The 20955-nt window shown below is 38.5% G+C and overlaps 1 protein-coding gene across 1 annotated transcript in view; it reads left to right on the top strand.

The window, feature by feature from the left end:
- Positions 1 to 20955, top strand: part of Adgrb3 (adhesion G protein-coupled receptor B3) — a 718298-nt gene that overhangs the window by 341490 nt on the left and 355853 nt on the right. The window contains exon 12 of the mRNA XM_032900877.1: positions 1190 to 1298. Within this exon, the coding sequence (XP_032756768.1) occupies positions 1190 to 1298 (109 nt within the window). The remainder of the gene's footprint in view (positions 1 to 1189; positions 1299 to 20955) is intronic.

Below are 20955 nucleotides of genomic sequence, written 5' to 3'. Positions count from 1 at the left end.
ATTCATGTTCATCAAATGTGGGTGATGATTTTTTAGAATTCCCATGTCATGATTGAAAATCTAGGTGAATTAAAGACTGAGCTCCCAATATGTCCCATGTTAAATATTGCCGGTTCTGTGGAAGATGTGTATATGTAGCTGAATAGATGACGTTTGTAGATCTGAGCTGTTTGACTTTCAGATGTAGCAACCATAGCCCTCTGAAAAATACACAACATAGGCTGACAGCCTACTCATCACTTCTTTCCCCGTTCCATTTCCTCAGAGCTCTTGCCTTGTGCTATGCAGGCCATCAGGTCTTTTCCTCTCCCACTATGGCATTTAGCTAAAACTATAGTGATTAATTTTTCCTGCTTAGAAGCTACTGCAGTTCACATGCTCACACAGGTAAATAGCACATATTTTCTTAGATGTCCTTGAGTGTACAAGCTTCTGCCAGGGTGTGGTGTCTTTGAAAAATCAGAGCACACTCAGAGTGTGAAGGTAAGTTGGCTTGGCAGTAGGTATATGGATAGCGACTAGGCACACAGACAGAAAGCACAGGCACAGAAATAAAGGGCTGGCAGATGAGGCAATGGCTAGATACTGCCTCAGTGACTAGCCGGTACAAAGTGGCTTCAGCTACATCGTCAGCCTCATTGAGATTCTATTTCTAGCCTACAAGTAACTATAATATTCTCACATGAGTTAATTTCTTTCATGTATATATGCAAATTGTTTATAGGATTACAATCCTACAACCATTGCTAATATTGTTCATACAATGACTAATAAAATTATTAGCTGTAAATGTTTCTCACGGGTACTTACAATACATATTCCGCCAGATGGATATTAAGCTACAAATGCAGAGTCCAGTTTCAGTGTTTTCTTATGTAGGCCAGGGGTTTTATGGAAACATAAAGTTATGTTACCTGCGTGCAGACAGTCTTACAGCCATTTCGGGAAGTGTTTGTGTACTTCTGGAGTGATTAATTAGTGTATCTTGTCACTTCCAAAGCTCTTGCTGTGTGACACCTGGTATCAGGCTCAACTATTAATTTTAAAGCTAATAGATAATTTCAGCTGCAGACGTTCCTCCAAATAAATCGGAGGTCATTTGTGGTTTGATTATGTTGTATATCTTTCCTAGTTATGGATCCCTTTGTATGAACTTGTTCTCAAGTCTAACTTGCTCTTGTTTTTCTAGATTTATCCAGGCTCAATAGAGTTAATGCAGGTGATTGAAGATTTTATACACATTGTTGGAATGGGGATGATGGACTTTCAAAATTCATACCTAATGACTGGAAATGTAGGTAAGAAATAGGAATATTCCTCAAAATTTTTACTGAGATTAAATGGCAGAGTTTGTGCCACACGTTTCAAGTGTCGTGTTCTTGTTTATTATCTCTAGGTATATGTGAAGAAATACATTGTGGAGACTTTCTGGCTGTGGTTTAGATAGACCAAGTCCCATGCACATTAAATACGTTCCCTTGATTAGATGTGTGCCATTACATGGCTTTCCTTAGGGAGAGATAACCAAACATCTACTCACCCCAGGTAGGGCCCAAACTGCAGCACAAAACAAAATTATTTCACCCAATAGTAATTTGGCCAACGAATGTGTTTCCTAGACGTTCTTCTAAGAGCCTGCATACGAGATTACTTACAAGAGCTTGGGGAATTCAAAGGTGCTGGCTGCACCATTGAAAGACCTACCTTAGCAGCAGCTTACCTAGAGCCCCCTGCCCACACTGCAGGCAATTCCACTGGAAAGTCTCCTGTCTCACCCCTGGTGTTTGCCTAATGAATACAACCGGAAGAAGAGGCCTCTTGGGTCTTATAACGTGCTTAGCTTCCTGCGTTTTGTAACTATCTTCAGATTCCCGAGTCTTGTAAAGTATATTAACTACCTAAGTCTTATGATCCCCACCCCCTTCTCTTCTCTCCATGTTGCAATTTGACACAAATGCTCACTCAAGATTTCTTCCCTGGCTCTATCTTCCCTGCTTCTATCTACTCTTCCACGGTGATCCCTGAACTTTGAAAGGGGTCATTTGGCTATCTCATTGTTATTCTCTCTATTTTGAGTGAACATGGAGCTAACAGGCTGCCCAATATGAAGCTATTCTCAGCATCTTAGACAGTTATGATTGCCATGTAGTGACCACTCTACACTGAAAAGAATACATTACCCTACAAAGAGAGGCTTTGTATCAGTTACAGCTTAATTTCACCCTGTCCTAAAACCAAATGAAAGTGTCTCTAGCAGTAAGAACTTACAATCTAATTCTACTATGTAGTCAGTGAGTATCTCAATGGCCTCTATAGTAGACATGGATTCGGGGAGGTAAGATATTAAGAACGGCCAGTCCCTTATCCACTAACCTCGGGCCTCCTATGAGTTTCATTTTCTAACATCACAGTGTGTCCTTTTACAAACTCTTCAATTTTTGTTTTTACTGTTATCCTAAACCTTTCCAAATGTGTAAAACATGTCAAGGTTAGCGTTATAGGATGAAACCCTTTAGCAAGAATGGCTGGGATGGCAGATCGACCATGGCCATTTTAAACAAATGTCAGTGGGCTTGGGGATTTACAAGAACAATGGTTAAAGAAAAAATTCTACATTCAATGCAGCATCACTTACATTAGTGCTTTATCTGAAGAACATTGTTAGATCTAATGGTGTAGATGAGGACGTCATTCTATCTAGCCTTCTGTGACACCCCTCCCTGTCACTTTCCACTAGCACCCCTCAGCCTTCTCATTCTGGGGTACAACTAGGTGTCTGCGACATACATTTTCACTCATGAGGGACACAGAAGTCCGTTCATGCTACTGGACACACCTCAGGATTAAGGGGAAGCAAAGCTATGATCTATGTCATTCCTCCCACAGCTGGACCTATATCCTGGAATCTGAGAGGCTGCAGGCATTGTACCCTGGCTGCAAACTGTCCACTGGCCATACATGGAGCTAAAATGTCCCTTCAAAACCACCCTCCTGAAAAATACTGGGAAAACCCAGCTTACTGAACCTTTTGTCACGTTTGCTTTGGAACGACTATGATAGTCTCCATTGTCTGTTTTTCTTTCTATGTCTTTAATTTTTTTTTCTACTCCCAAGTGCTGTGGCGCTTTATAAACTCAGTTTATATGCCAATCTAGATGGTCCAGATCTGCCAGAGACTCCCCTACCTTGTAAGGATCAGAACCCATCATGATGTTTGGCAAAGCTGCCGAAACACCATGCAAGTCTCAAGGGCTCTGGTGAATTAATTTCTTTATCCCATTAAGACCACGTTTCTAATAAACCAGGGGAACAGGGCATCAAACACCCCCTGTACCATCCACATTTTGCTCACTAATTTTTTTTATTCTCCTGTTTACATCCAGTCCCTGATACTCCTGGTGACCTTGACTGACTGTCCAAAACTAACTGTCCCTAATGGCTTCTATGAGCCAGTCTGTCAGGGAATAATTTCCCTCATACTGCCCTTGATTATGCAGCCTTTGTCTTGGGGAGACATGAGTTGTTTGCATTATTCTGTTTCTCTATCCCATGGCACTTAGACTGATCCCATCTGCAGCTACATGCCACAACAACGTGAACCAAACTTTAAAACCATGTGTTTCTTGTTCAGTAACTTTCCACAGTCCAAACAATTATTATGGTTTCCTATACTGGAGTATTTGGAAGGTCCAAGTCTGTGCATTAGATCATGAATGCCCCCTTTTTATATTAAAGGTCAGACCTGAGAGAAGCTTTCTATCACTTTGATCTCAGTCTCTGTCTGATTTCCCCCCAAGATTCCCTGTATAGGGATCCCACAGTGGAATCTTTAGTCCAGATATAACTTGCACTTTTGTACACTTACATATATCATCCTCTGGTTTCTATATCCTTCCTCCTGGATCAGAAAACTAAGGCAGAAAAAGAGTATCCCCTCCTCTGTTTACCATTCCCAGGTCCTTCCTTGTGTATGTGAGGTTTTTTTGAGGCAGAAACAGGAGCCTCAGTTACAAACATTTTCTGTCACCCAAGGGAAGGGCTCTGCAATTGCTACCAAGCCCGCTAATAATCCCACCTCCTACATAATGTCACCAGGGATTGCAAAATTATGTCCTACATTAATTTAGGAGTCATTTGGAGACTCTCACCGTCATCAAATGAGAACCGCAGTACCACATCGATGAAGATAGCAACCACAGCCCCCACCCATCCCAGGGTGCTCTGCTCTCGGCTCCGTGTATGCCCGTTGATTGCAATAACACAGCAAGGGGCACATACCTGCCACTACCACAAGGGGACATGTACTCTACATGACACAAGGAAAGGTGTGATCGATTTCATATCGGAACATTGTCCCTGAACATTCCAGCCTCGGTTTCATGCTTTCTCACCCGTTTTAGGAGCCGTGCGACTGCTCTTCCCAAACTTACCCTAGGTTCTGTGAGTCCCCTTTCAGATTCCACTTGAGTTACGTAAGTTTTCCTGAAGACACCTGAACAAGTGTCATTGCGACTGAGATAGGCCCCGGTGACAGGCTTGAAGGGTGTTCCGTGAAAGTGCAGCTTGGTGAGCCAGCGAGTTTACTGGGCTCGCTTGCAAAAATGTGGGTAAGAAGGCGCTTAGAGGGTCATCAAAGGCAGCTGCGTAACTGAAAAGCCCACTCCTTGTGAATAAAAGTAGTGAAAGATGCATTCCCACGACTCCGTCCAACCTGCAGATGCGTCTCCACAGGAGAGCATGCCTTCCTGCGGGAGTTACCTGCAGGGTATACAACCTTAGGGAGGGCCTTAGAGAATTGGAACTTTCTAATTATCTTATAAGTTATTGAGTTTCCTTAGCCTTGTAGGTTTTATTGACTTCCTGAGCCTTATAATCTTCCCTCCTCCAAACGGAGTAAACATTTCAATGTAAAGAAAGCAGTCAATACATACTTTCACACACACAGGCTCAGGCACAGGCACACACGCATGCACGCTCCCTCTGCATGAACCTGTGTAAATGTCCACAGGCCTACAGTGTGTTTCTGTACACGTTTCTGTAGAAGTTAATGTATCCGCATTTTGTTTTTATTTGCCAAGTGTTCCTTGCTATCTATCAAATATAATTCAGAACATTATACATCCGTGATTAAAACAGCAAACAATGGAACCTCATTGTCTCCCATGCGTTCTGCATAGGCTCTTGAGTCATTCAAACATGTTAGGTTTCCGCGGAACATTTCAGAGTGCTTCTAAGGGACACGTGATCGTGCCACTGCTTGCTGGGTTTTCTGAAGTACCTTGCAGGACACCATAGAGTACTCTGCTGTAGAGTCTACATGTTAAACACAGGCACGAAAGACTGTACCTCTTTTCCTCGCTGTTACCGCTGCATTTCATGAGATTTTTATGAGGAGCAAACCCCCCACGCCATGATTTCTACTGAGCCAACAATAACTGCTTTAAGCAAATGGCATATTTCTCTTTGCAGATAAAAATTAGTACAGAACAAAGAAATTGTCTTCTTAATTATTTTACAAATTGATTTCATGAAGGATTAGAGTTTTATTATTTCCTTAATACTTCCTGCCCTAATTTTTACTGTGATTCAGAAAGATTTTCTTCTATTTATAATTACCTTCAAATAAAGACAACGCAGCTCTGGGTAATCAGGTATTATTATTATTATTATTATTATTATTATTATTATTAATATCAGCACTGGTCTGAAGGGCTTGAGACCTGTCTGATCTACATAAGGCACTCTTCAAAAACAAAATAATAAAGTATGTTATTAGGTCAACATCAGCTATTTAAAATTACTATAAAGCAGTGAGTCACAGCCTCTTTGAAGCTGGAATAACCCTTTCATAGGGGTCACCTAAGACTATCAGAAAATACAGATATTTTCTATTACACTTAATAATAGTAGCAAAACCACAGTTATGAAGCAGCAAGAATAATTTTATGGTTGAGGTCTTTGCAGCATAAGGAGCTGTATAATATATATGGTCACAGCATTAGGAAGGTTGAGAACCGTTGCAAGGAATCAAAGGCAAGTTCTAATCAGGTATTTTTAAATTTTGAGTTAATATAGACTATTTCAAAATGATAACATCAAATTATCTATAGAAGTAGTATTATGGGTTGGGGATTTAGCTCAGTGGTAGAGCGCTCACCTAGCAAGCGCAAGGCCCTGAGTTCGGTCCCCAGCTCCAAAAAAAAAAAAAGAAGAAGAAAAAAAAAGTAGTATTATTAGCAACAAAGTATTATGTCCAGAATTTAAACACCATAAGTAAATCTTTATGTTTAAATGTTTTGTAGATCTCATTTATAATACAAAATCCCAAGTTACTGACTGGCCACTGATAAGTCTTTTTTTTATTATTTACTTATTTGTGTGTTTTCCCCCCACTCACCCATCCATACCTTCCTGCCTCCCCGCCCTAACATTCCCCTACACTGAGGCATCAAGCCTTGGCAGGACGAAGGACTTCTCCTCCCATTGATGCCCAATAAGGCCATCTTCTGCTACATATGCAGCTGGAGCCATAGGTCTGATTTGCCTACAAGTACCGTCTAGAATCTTAATGTAGTTTGGTGGCTGTAATTGGGAGCTATCCTGTACCAATAGGAATTTCCCAAGGTTTACCTAGTAGTGTCACATTGCATAATATGTGCTATTTATTGCTGAATTTCTTAGAATGATATTCCAGAAGTTAAAACCCATAATTCTAAACCCAGATTTCTAAAGTCTTACTTTTGAAACTGATAGTCTTAAGGCTGAGAATAATAAGCTATACTTAAAATCATGGCCTCAACTTATCAAGATAAAAAGGTTGTGTATTCTAATTAACTTGGTGGCAAAACAGCCAATATGTCTTGCAGTAGTTTCCTTCAAAACTAATTTCAGTAAAAAGTCTCAACTTATCTACAACTAAAAGAAAGTGTCTCCATGTATATCACTTCCGGGCAAATGAAGATTTATACTTTATTAAAGCTTATAGGATTGGGAGAATGTAAAGAGAATATGCAAATATGGCCAACTTTTCAACAGATGTGTATCAACACCTTTAATATGCCATTAGGAAAAATCATTTTATGAAAAGAGTTAAGCCAAAGTAAATTTTGCTTCTTCCCCAGGAAATTTCATATGTCAGTTCAACACTCATTTAAGATGTAATTTTCACAATAACTTCGTGTAATGTATTACATTTACTCACCTTATCAAAACTAGTCTATATGTTTATTTTTACTGTGGAGCACATCTCAAATGTGTCTATCTTCCTCACTGAGGGGCCAAGCTAATCTCTACATCATTCCAGTTTTAACTTGTGTGTTGCCGAAGCGTGCACCAGACTAGTCTAGCCGTTATAATTAATAGTTTTACTTTTTGACTTAGATCTAGAAATGTAATCATTGACCTGAATCCAAAGATCAGTAATATGTTATGCGTTGTTAGCTTATAAATTGCATGTAATTTAAAAAAAATTATTACTGACTAAGCAAATGAATTTTTTTCCTCAATTTTCTGTGAGGTTGGCTTCACTGATGCAAATGGATTACTTCAGTCTCTGTGGTGCCATAATTCCCTCACCCAGAGTCAGAAGCAGAATCGTGAGTTCTAGTACAACCTAAACTCAGAGCAAGACAATGACCCCAACATGTAAAATGTCAACAGAGCTGTAGCCAACAGGCTACTACAGACATGGCCCAGCAATTAAGAAAACTGACCGTTCTCACAGAGGTCCTGGGTTCAATTCCCAGCACCAACACGATGGCTCACAACTCGATCGCCAAAGGTTCTTATGACCTCTTCTGGCTTTTTTGAGCACCAAGCATCCATGTGTGCACAGATATGGACACAATGCATGCACACACGTTATTTTTTTAATCTTAAAAAAAATACATAAATAAAAATTTAGTGTGCTTTGCATGTGCCATGTAAACCGAATGCTGGAAATAACTATTTAAAGGTTAAGAAATATTCCTAGAGAAAGAGGCATTCGATCATTTATGATAGACTTTGTAGGTTTGCTGGGTTTCTTTTTAGCCATTCAAGATGAAAGGAAGCAATTAATAAGCAGATGGTTACACTGCACACCATTGTTTTTATCAAAGATCATAAACAGATGCCCTGCTTAGCTTTAAAAATATTCCTTTATTTATAACTCCAGCTTTAGAGAGTCGATGCCCTCCTCTGGCCTTCATGGGTATCTGCACATCTATGGTACGTAGTCATATACTCAGGACCACATAAATTCGTATAAAAGAGAAGAAATAAAGCTCTTAAACAAAAACTTGTTAAAATCTGGAATTGTCTGGGAAGACAATCTTAGTTGAAGAGTTAGTTTTATCAGATTGCAGTGGTGTGTGTGTGTTTGTGTGTGTGTGTGTGTGTGTGTGTGTGTGTGTGTGTGTCACAGGACCACACTATTCCCTAGATAGTAGGTCCTGAACTGTATAAGAAAGGAAGATGAGCTTACGGTTCCCTGCAGCCAGCACGCAGCATGCCCTGGCTCCTGCTACCTTTCTTTGGCTATGGAGTGAGTCTCTTGGTGAGTTAGTGCTTTGTGGAACATCAAGTAAATATGCCTTCAAGACCCACACAGGCTCCTATCCTGACTTCCCTCAATTGTAGACCATAAACTGGAATAAACCATGTGTTTCCTAAATTGCTTTAGATCAGGATATCTTATCACAACAGCACAAAGAAAACTAGGACAGATCGATGTCTAGGTTGAGATTGTGTTCAGAATATAAGCACTTTGTTTTAATTTTAAAAAGAAATACAACATCCCTATTTATGGAAGTAAAGAGAGAAGATGAGAACCAGCATGAGACAAGTTTCTGAATTCTAAGAACAATTTAGAATCACTGAAGCTTGTCTTGGTAAGAATCCTACTCTGGTAGGGAGGCGCTTAGAGCAGAAAATAGAGCTCCAGCTACTGGGAAAGACTGCAAACATAATTAGTGTGAATGGAGATAAAGGGCTCTTAACTGCAATCAGTGTGTGACATAATGAAGAACGGAATTAGTAAAAGTATGAATCAAAACCAAACGTGGGGCTGAATGTGAAATCCTCTCTGAGGTTCGAATTGATTGGATTTCATAACTGATGGGTCGGTGAGAGTACCGGGAGAAATGGAAACTACTGGTTATTCTGAAAGCATTGGAAACTCTCTCTCTCTCACACACATATTGATATTTAGGAAATGCCCATGCCCAAGTGACAACCAAGAATGAGACCTTGGATTTTAGCACAGAAGACGAAATCAATAAATATAGGTGGCGATCCACTGCAGAGAGATGGGATTGGAGCTGTGTTTGTGTTTTCAGTGATCAAGACAGCCTTGTGATAGAAAAAGAAGAGAAAACAAGGAGCCACCAACTCTGAAAATAATCAGGAGAGGGGTCAGCGAATGAGTGGTTAGAGTTAGTTTGTACAAGCGTTACCTAGATATGTAAAATGAGTTTGGGTCAATTAATGACCACCACGGAGAACATTTCACCAGTTGTGTGTCTATTCATATCTACCTCTAATAAGTTTGGTGTGTTACAGGGTTTTTTTTAAGTATGTAATTATTGATGGTATGACTTGAAAATTCTAAGGAACAGTACAGACACAGTGAACAGGGCATAAGTCTCCATGCTGGGGTTGGGGGGTGGGGGTGGGGCTTCTGTGGTCAGATCCTTAAGATTTGATCCAGTTGTCTGCATTATTGGCTTTGCACAGATGTATACGCCCACATACGACTCTTCCACAACTGTTCTTAGGAAGTGCTCGATGTTGACAACCAGACAAATGGGATGGTTTTAAGCCCCACAAGATCTTCAGATACTGAATGTTAGGATTCTCATCTGTAAGAAATTTCAAGTCTTGTTCATGAAATACATGATTCTTGAAATTATAATCCATTTCTTCCCCAGGACACCAGTAATGCGAGTGTCTCAGATACACTAAAGTAAAAAAATACATATGTATTTCTCTTTGTGAAGTTAAGTATCGTGGCTTATTTTTGATTTAGAAATATGGACTGGTATGCTTTTGAGAATGAACAATCATACTCGATACTTTCTGAAATTGAATCTGAATAAAGACATACAATTTAACATCCTTTCCCCCCTCCACAATGTCTTTTTATCAACATAAAATCTGCCATTTCTAATATTTACAGTAAAATCTGATAACCACTTTAGTGTAATATCTTGGTTCTCATTTGAGGAGAACCAGCTGCAGGCTGTGAGCAAGGCCTGGCTTCTCCTTCTAAGCTGAATTCCCCTCTTACTATCTAGCTTTGTGCTTCACACATCTCCTTCACTTGCTCAGCTTCCTTTCTTAAAAACAAGTCACATAATGACGCTAAAGCCCCAAAATAGAGACATTTGCATATCTTGTATTACTGAAGTCAGTTCATTTAGCTAGACAGAGGTTGGGGAGTAAACAAGTAAGGTTCTCCCCCACCTCCCCCACCTCCTAGTCCTCTTCCAGTCTTGCTAGACACATAGAATAAGTGAGTAATTTTCCATAAGTTAGAAAGAAAAAAATGAAATTACTAGTTTCTTTCTATGGTACTTTCATACAGCTGCTATTGAGAAAATACTTAAAGTCTTCTGAAACTAAGACACTGAATGATATCAACACCAACACCGAATTCTTTGAGTATTTCTTTTTGAAAAAATAGGAATTATTATAGAATATGAACTGATCCACTTATTCCAAATGTCTAGGGGTAGAAACAATGGATAGGTTAATGCAAAAGTTTTTTTTTCAAATTCTCTGGGTTTATAAGCAAAACAACCAAGGGATTATAGAGGGGTTCTAGTTCACCTAGATCAGAACCCCAATTTAAAGTGTTTCCCAAGGCCAGTGCAGTAGGCTACTAATGATTCACATGTTTAATTCACTTTATACGGTATCAGTCTCTCATTTACTACATGTCATGTTCTGTTCTTGGTTCTCAGGCTTTGTCAGTGAGTGAATTCGACAAAGCTCTTGCTCTTGTGGAATTGTGAACTTCACGTTTCATATTAATGAGACACATGTCAACCAAATATCATCCAATGTGCCCAATGATTATAATTGCTAGGAGGAAAAATAAAGCAATCTACTGGGTTTTGAAATACAGAGTGAAGACAGGGATCCCATGTAATGATGAAAGGTCAGTAAAGGCCTCTGACCAGTGATACTCCAAATGGCATGAAGACTCAGGGAGCATCAGAGGTGCAGTGGCATGTGTAGGCAGAATGTTTCTAATAGAACAAAAGTAGTACGTAAAGACCATGGTGTGTCCAAGTGTCCACTGGAGTAAGGGGAGAACTCTAAGAATGTGGAAGTGGCTATGCATGACCATGAAGTCAAAGAGGCAAAGAGAGATTGGGAACACATTTGACTGGGTTTAAAAATAAGTGAAAATTGTTGCAGATTTGAGCAGAAAACATCATGATTGGACCTGTCTTTTAGTGGATTTATTATGACTACAAATAGGCTGTATGGGTTGTGAGAGGATGCAGCTGAGAATAGTGAGAAAATATAGGGGATTTGGATAGATGACACTGGAAATGGTATGAAGTTATCTTGGTAGTTGGTCTGGCAGATTTTACTACAGTATAGATGAGCTGTGAACAAAAGAGGAAATTCTGATTGGCATGGTGATGCATTTCCGCTACTGTGGATCTGATACAGGAACACTTCAGGAGCCTAGGTACTCAAGATTGTCAAGATTTTTGTGAGAAACACAAAAGAAAGCTTCAAGGACATTTCTTTGTAGCTGCTCTAAGATAGTTTACATCAAAAGTCTATTGTGTAACTACTTGAATGTCTCTACAGTTAGAAGTTCAAAACGTGTGTGATTGTGTCAGTGTGTGTGTATGTGTGTGTGTGTGTGAGAGAGAGAGAGCATGTGTGTGTGCACATATGTGTGTATGTGTGTGCATTTGTACATGCATGCATGTGTATGTGTGCATGTGTATATGTGTGTATGTATGTGCATATGTGTGTATTGTGCATATGTGTGTATTGTGCATATGTGTGTATGTGTGTACATATGTGTGTATGTGCATGTGTATATCTGTGTGTGTGCATACATGTCTATGTGTGTGCATATGTGTGTATATGTGTGTGCATGTGTGCATATGTGTGCATGTGTGTATATGTGTGTATGCATGTGTGCATGTGTGTGTGTATTGTGTTAACCATTTACTAAAAACTGACATATGCAAGTAACCTGAAAACATAAATATTTCATACATATTAGAAGCCACATGTGGAGTGTTGAGTGTAGTTCTGGATCAGTGGGTCAGAAAAGCCACTTCTCTCCTTAGAAAACACTGTTATACTTTCCTGCGAACAATTCTTTGTTCTTTTCTTATACCATGTTTTAAACTGTTCAATAACTACAGTCCAAATCCCTTTGTTAGGGACAGGTACAACAGACAGACATCAAACACAGACAGATCAGACACACACGACAGACAAGCAACACAGACAGACCACAGACCACAACCTATAGACAGATGGAAGATGTTCCTCATTTACACAGGAATCTTGACTCTTACTGTCTATGTTACTTTCATTTTTGTTCTCAGGGAGACTGATCAATTTGAACATGGAAACCAACACTATTCTACCTCCATTCCATCTTCTGAATCCTGACACAAGAGGCAGAGTGAATATAATCATTAAAATAATATTACAAAACTGCCTCAGATTAAATGGCCAGTTAAATAATGAAATAAGCATGTTTTCCCAATGATTTTTGAAACTGAATAAGCTATATTTTATCCTAAATGTTGGTGTATCTTCTTATAACTATGTCATGGATTCTCAATAACAGAAGAACTCCTAAAAGTCAACGGTGCTCAACTAGGACCTGGTCATTTGTGCTATACTTTCTACTCTGTAAGAACATTTTTATTTAAAAATATTTTAAAATTAAAAACATGTCAAAGTTTGCTGTGTAATTAAGAGACATTTTTGAAAGCACTTTACCCCTCCAGCTTAAAAATATTATCTCTCACAGGGCTATTGTCATGGTTAGAACTTAACATAGAAAACATGAATCAAGTTATCATGTTCAATTCCAGGTAGGCTTCTAATCTCTTGCAAGTAAACTGGGGCGAAAAGTTAGTTACATAAACATCTATGCTTATATAATCTGTTTTATATACTTATGACCAAGAACACAATTATTCATCAACTTATTATTCAATAATATTTTACTCCCTGAAAATCTTTAAAGCGCCTGAGTAACCATTCTATCTTGTCTTAATCTGAATCTCCTAAGCTTTTCTACATTCCTGATATTCCAACTTCTAATCTGAATGCTCTGCTGTGACTCTTATGTAGTCATTCCTAAATTACTATTTAATATTGTTTTTACTATTTCCTCATTTGCCTTGCCACCAAGAAATAATGGAAAGTTTTGGAATGTCTTCTTTGAGGTACCTCAAGTGCTTGTCATTTGAGTACACATTTTAATGACAATTACAAAACATCCAATAGAGACAAGTATTCCAAAAATATGTTTTCAGAAGTTTTTCTCATTTGAGTACAATGGATAGGAAACATTTCTGTTCATTTCCTCCTCATTCCTTGCACTTTCCTAACGAACGTTCCACTCATACTCTAGAGAAGTTCCCAAGCAAATGGTGCCCAGGAGCTTATGAAGCTGTTTGTGTTGACTGCCTTGTTGTAGGTGTGTGGAGGACTCAACATGGTTTGTCCTAGGTCAGTGGTTTGCCTTCAGACTAAATGGCTTTTCCCTTTGCATCTCAGTAATTAAAAGTTAAAGATTTGTTTCTTTCTTTTGTCCAGCCCATAACCCTTGAACCTACTTCTGCTATATTAAGAATTTCTGGCAAATTATCATTTTGAAAAATATGACCCTCGGGTAACTGAGGCATATGTCCTGGTTTTGCTCATCCTTGTTAAATTATTCCGGACCATGTGCTTTCTTTTGTAGCAAACGTCTTCATAAATACTTGTTTCATTAAGATGTCTAAACTGTTTTTCTGCCCAGTTATTCATACCTTTAATATGGATGTGGATTTTCCTTGTTATCAATGTTTTATAACACATCTTAGCCAAGGACTGTTATGAACTTGTTCCTCCTTCAATCTTGACTACTGCAGAGGATGTGTTGCTATAGTAACAACTCTCTGTCTCTACCACATAGTATTTATTTTGTATTTGTTTAGTCTTTAATTGTTTTATTTTATAAACATAATTTTTTTAACAAAACTTTGCATTAACAACAATCATCACACTAAAATTAGCCAGAATCAAAATCTATATATCTCATAAAATTGTTAGACTAGTCATTATGAAGCTTTGGGGCCTGACGTTAGGTTTTTGTCTGTTCACCATTGAATATTTTTGTTATGCAGTTATCCACAGTGAGGCAAATATCTTGATCTCCAAAATGCAAGGACACAAAAACCCCACTTTACAATATTAGCAGTAGAGAATGCATTAAAAAAAATTTTTAAGAGCTTTGAGAAAAAACAGTGGGAAAACAAAAAAGAGACTTTTATGTTTACCAAAGGCATGCAGGCCCATGAGGAAACACAAACTTGCAGCCTGTAGGAGGAGTGAATTAATGGAACAGAGATGCCGAAGTCCATAGTTAGGGGTTCTGTGTGGTTATCTTTTTACAGAGAATAATGACCCCAATATTAAATCTTCTGATAGACCCTGGGAGAATTCTTGATTTTCCTGTACATTGACATATACACCTAGCCATAGAAGTCTTCAATTTGATTGTCTGTACTATCCACAGTGAAGCTACAGAGGAACTCTTAGCATCTCAGAGCTGGGAAGCGGGGTCCTTGCGAGAGGGATTAGCCTTGAATCTCAGTTAAGGAGATCTTCCAAGGCCTGCAGCCAGGGAAACTCTTTCTGACAGGAGGGTGAGCAGAAGGGCCATCTGGGATATGGGACGGCTTTTGGTTTCCACGGAGAACTTCTATCTAAAACGTAACCTGAATCATAGCCTTTTCTGTGGTGAGTCCTTTCCTTTTGTTTAAGATTAATTCTATTAAAATCTGGTAGATTCACACTTGTGAGTATAAATGAACAGATAAAGTCTAAAGCCTTCTGAGAGCAAGACTTAAAATTTTATACTGGTCTGGTCTCTACTGGTTCATCTGATAGTGTAAGGATTTAGAATTATTTAAAGTGACATACTGTATCCTTCATCACAATTTTGTTCTTCAACTAAAAGGATGCTACCTTATGTGCCACCATGAAAGCTAATCCTGTTTCAGCTGTTTCTATGGAAATAATTGCTCATCTCTATGACAATAGCAGTCTGGCTTTATAATAATAACCATGTAACGAACAGAGGCAACCAGTCGCTCATAACAGCTCATGTCTTTTTTCCCCCCTATTTTCATGTGTCTCCTGCTTTCAAAATGCTTTCTTGCTTTATTTGGTTACACCAAGAAACCTGTGCTGACTTCAGCCTCTTCACCAAAATACCCTTCACTGAGCATGAGGCTTTTATCTAAATTTGCAAACCAAAAACCAGACTCAGATTAGAAACCAACAGTCTTCTTTCCTGGGGAGGGGAAGGGAGGGGGGAGGGGGCAGAGATGCTATTCTGTATCTTTCCAAAAATGCCAGCCAGGTATAAAAATTACACTCCTGTAGTCTCAGAACTCCAGACTTTGAGCCAAGATGACAAGGCATTCAATGCCATCCTAAGCTACACAACGAGACCATGTCCAATGCAAAATATATAATAATGAGATAAATTGTGCTGGCTTTCAATCTTGACATATGGCTAATCACATTCTGTGACTAACATAAGTCACTTCATCACTAAAGACCTCTGATGCTACTCTCGGAATAAACTAAAATAAAATAACTTCCCTGCTCGGTTACTGCCATGATACATGCTACATGTATTTGACAGCTGGAGAGTAATAGGGCCTTTATTTTGTCATTCACAAAGAGGGACAATTATGGGTTTTCCTACTGACTGGCTATGTAACTGTGGTGACATTATTCCGGCCCCTCTGGCCGTAGTCTCTTCCCCTTAAAAACTTTAAAATTGACACTAAAATTTGCTGCCCAGTATATGTTTTTAAAAATCTAAATATCACACTTGGCATCCATTTTACAATGAGGAAAACAATGTTATACTTCCAGGCAGATAGCATAATCATCAAAACAATGTGCTGTGTGTTTTAGATGGGGCAGATGGCACATGGCCTTGCGGGGTGTGAAACACCCACAGGGATTTCAGTGACAAGTCGTATGTGAAGGAGGACTCCACTTTTTATGTCACGAGTCAAATTGCAGCTCCCTTGTAGTATTTTAGGAAATAGTATTTTCTGACTTAACCTAACAATACCTAAGCCTTTGTCTGCCAACTTCTATTGTTTGTTTCAGACATATATCAAACAGCCCTATCATCTGCGGAATTTATAAACATCTTAGTGTCCCTGGTTATTAAGGTCCCTTCTTTAGTTGAAAGAATTTGGGATCTTTTGAAACCTACAATTTTTTTTCTCCTATCCATGTGCTAAGAAGGCCCTGCCTTCCTTAGTTTCAGAGACAGGGTGAGGTCAGGGGTCTTCTAGATGGTATGACCATAGACGATAATTAATTTTTTTCTCTATGAAAAATAAATTTATATTGTAAATAATTTCTCATAATGCTCATATGGTTTCTCTGCAAATTGCATGCCAGTGTTTCAAGGTCAGTAAATTCACTGTTGCTCATAGATATATCCCCAGAAACAATAACTGTACCTTGCATAGAATTGGAGCTCAGTTAGTATTTGCTGAATGAAAGAGTTCCCCAAGCTGTTGGATTTTCCGACATTCTCCATGCTGGAAAATTTATTCCTATCTATATGTCAACCTTTAGTTCTAACTTGAAGGCATCCAATTTATATTTCTATATTCTAAATGTAATCAATTTCTAGACCAGGCTTTGGAACTTGCAAGATCATATTCAGCCTTGTGTCCTACCTAAGTACTCTGCCACCTGAATATAGTAACACTATTAGTATTAACAGAATAGCAATAAATATTATTACCACTAATATAATAAGTGACTTTATGTCTTACCATTTCTCTGTTCAGCATGCCCCTTCTTCTTTCTTCCTCTTTTCTCTGTACTGTTCTGACGCCTTTGGAATATTATTGGCCTCTAGTAATCTCTGGACCAACATAAGCAATGGGTCCTGCCTTCTGCTCCTCTTCCTCCTGTCTCTCCTCCTCTCTCTCTTTCTCCTCCTCCTCCATTCACACCTATCTGTTAAATCCACCTCAGACCTGTTCAGAGTGGATTGTCTTGATCTACTTCCTGTTGTCCACCACATGCTCCATTTAACTCATGATGGCAGGAATCGCAATCTAGAATGCTATGAACTGTCATTTTCCCTTGATGGTTGAGTGCATTCCTTGACCTAGATTTCGGCACTTTAAGGTAAGGACAAGCATTTCATATTTTCCATTTAGTCCCCAGATTTCAGTAAAAGTTGGAATACTCTGGAATTTAAAGGATGCTTATTGGATGGATGTATTCTCAAATGAATGTTTGTCAGTAATGATGTCTTTACTCCTATCAAGGTAGAGTACTCCTCATGGTTATTGCTCTTCTGGGGATGTGTGAATCACTATCTGGGGAGCCCTAACTCCTCAGAGATTCTGGCCTTGTTTTCTGATGGGATTTAGGCAACCTTTAGCTTCAAATTTATAAGAGAGTGTGTGAGAAAATATCAATGCTGCCATTTTCAGGCCCCTTATTGTTGTATACTTGGTTAATTAGAATTTCTATAGAAATTTCACTGGTAGGAATGAGACTTTAACCTAAAGTATATTATAAATTAATTTGTTTTTACTAATTAGGCATACATGCAAAAATAACTTTCCATCTCATATCTTACTTTGCATTAGATAGTATTAAAATTCTTAACCATTTGCATAAAGAAAATGAATATCTGTAATATTTCTATCTGAATATATGAATATTTCTAAAAGGACATAGACATACTCTTTTGAAATGGAAAGGAAATTGGTTATAATCATTGGGCATCCTCTCCACTGTGTTATGTATAATATGGAAAAAACACCATAGTCAGAAAGGATTTGCAATACACAGTGCAGTAAGTTATCATTAAAATTATCACTAAAGGGGTTGGGGATTTAGCTCAGCAGTAGAGCACTTGCCTAGCAAGCGCAAGGCCCTGGGTTCGGTCCCCAGCTCCGAAAAAAAGAAAAAAAAATTATCACTAAAAATGATTTTTTATTCTACTTGTTAAAAAAACATTCCAAAACAGAATGTCCCCCAAATTTGTCTAGATTAATGTGGTTAAGTCATTTCTTCTAAATGTCTAGCTAACAAACATTTTAGGGTCACCATCTCTGTTGCAGCTACACAATTCTGCCATCATGCCCTGAAAGTAATAAATGAACATATGAAAATCCTAGGTGGGGCTGGAGAGATGGCTCAGTGGTTAAGAGCACTGACTGCTCTTCCAGAGGTCCTGAGTTCAACTCCCAGCAACCACATGGTGGCTCACAACCATCTGTAATGGGATCCGATGCCCCCTTCTGGTGTGTCTGAAGACAGCTACAGTGTACTCTTATGCATAAAATAAAATCTTAAAAAAAAAAAAGAAAATCCTAGGTGCTGCTGAGTTCCAATAAAACTTTATTTACAGCCATTGACATTTTAATTTTATTTAATTTTCACATTTAATAATCCCCGGAAGAATTATACTTGATTTTTCCAATTGTTTAAAAAATATGAGAAACATTTTTAGTTTTTAAATGACACAAAATGAAGCAAACGGGACACATGTGTTGCAGGCCCTAATTTACCTATTTCTAGTGAAGACATTCCTATTAGTACAAGATTCACATGAATGGCCTTGGACTGACCCTCATGGACTAACAATCTCAATGCTGAAAAAATGAGAGTGATATGCTAGGAAATTAAAGGAGTTTTCCCAAGAGCACCTACATCTAAACAAAACAAAACAACAACAACAAAAAAAAAAAAACCCCAAACACACAAAATGGAGATGTGTTCTATTGTCAGATCCCTCATTTGAAATGGGTAATGGAAAATGAAAAAAAAAAAAGCTAGAATGTGAAGCTAATAACATAGAAATGATTTGGAAGAGTTTCCTTTTTGACACAGGAAAGGGATATGCAAAATAGTTAATCATACAGGTTGAATACAACACTTAATATTTACTTAGAAGCTGAAGAAGGAACAAGAAAAGTTCTACATCGTTACTTGTTTTTAAGGCCCGATCAAGTTTGTCTACATTTGACTGACACGGGGTCTTTTTTTTTCCTAACAAGGGAAATTGAAGACTTGAGCAAGGAGGTTTCTCATCTAAATTTGTATATTGTTCCACTAGGACTTGGGCATCTTAAACTCTGTAATGGTGGTGGTGGTGGTAATGGAAGGGATGAGACTCACTGGTCCTAAGGCTGCCCTGCTCACTGCTGCTATTTACAGAGAAGATGCAGATAAGCATCACACGCCAGCCATCTCTTCCTTTCTCTATGACCCTCGACATTCTAATCACCACCGTTGGGAATGAAGCCCATGATGGTCGGTCACCAAAGCAGAGTATGGGTGGTGTGAATAATTAAAGGTTTATCTATGGAAATATCTGAATTTTCCTATACACCACTGTGACAGAATTTTAAGGGATTTTTTTCATGGAGATGTTGGAAGGTAAACACTGTGCATGCAAAAAAAAAAAAAAAAGTACACATGGTATTCTTAAAACCATTGTTCTTCAATACATCTACTTTTGATTTGATGGGCATATGAGTGTTTCATTGCCTCAGACCGAATTCTTGAATCTGTCTTTATTTCTCAGTGAAAAAGAATAAAGCACAACGAAGTGAAGTACATTTGTTGTTGATTTGCTAGATAAAATCAAACTGCACCAGGCGACACAAGTCTGAGTAGACAGGCTGGGATTTGAATCCTCCACAGACTTACAACCTTGGAGAAGTTGAGCAAACATAATGCGATCCCTCGTTTGCAAAACAAAGGCCCTGATAATAGCAATGAAGAGATCCCCAATAATGCCTCCAGAGAGGATTTTATCGTAAATGAGACATCACTTCTAAGGTTCCTGGCTAAGAGTCATGTTAAAAGCAGTGTCTTGCACAGAAGAGATGTTTGACAAAATACTTGGTGAATGGATTAACGAGTGAATACAAAGTGTCAGGCTCCTAACAATTGTCCAGTAAGGCCAGAGAAAGAACTATCTTTCCTTTCTTCTGAGGCTTTCTCAGTGTTTTACTGAGGATCCGCCATTGCTATATAAATCTAAACTACAGGATTTTGCACTGCTAAGTACTCCAAAATTTTCAGAAGTCCCACTCTGTGGGTCTCCTTTCTAGGAATACAGTGAAAACTACCAATAGGTATGTCCTAGCAATCCCAAACATGACATCGTATTCCCCAGCCCCCAATCTCTTCTTAGAGATGCTATGCAGATAACCACCTAAAAATCTTAAGTGATATTTTCCACAAGTACTTCCATTTAGATGGCTAGATAGTTTTCTAATATTGATGCTAGCCATTTGTTTCTTTTGAAAGAACATGAAAAATGATGTGAACTTGAGATATGTCTGAAACATCAACACAAAAAGCACAACAGACAAGACCGTTTTTTTAAAGACAGCCTTTAAACACTTCTGTATACCCTTACACATTTGTTAGTGGCTGCAAGGGTCCCTTGCTTGGGAGTTTCTTCAGATCCTTTACACTGAGTGGTCCAGAATGTGACTCATTGCACTGAGCACTTGGGATGATACTAAAAAGTAGTGCTTCTGAAGGGCTCTTTGGTGCCTGTGGTCTTAGCTGCTCTGAATTTGTTGTTCATGATACTTTTATTCTCTATTTATGGAAGCAGTATGTTTTTAACCTGAATGATCATCTATATTTCCCCTAAACATCAAAAAGAAAAGTTCATTCTTTCTGGTAGAG

Source organism: Rattus rattus, chromosome 4 (genome assembly GCF_011064425.1).
Source record: "Rattus rattus isolate New Zealand chromosome 4, Rrattus_CSIRO_v1, whole genome shotgun sequence".
NCBI lineage: Eukaryota > Metazoa > Chordata > Mammalia > Rodentia > Muridae > Rattus > Rattus rattus.
The sequence above is the reverse complement of the archived record's forward strand: the minus strand, read 5'-3'. Positions and strand labels throughout refer to the sequence as shown.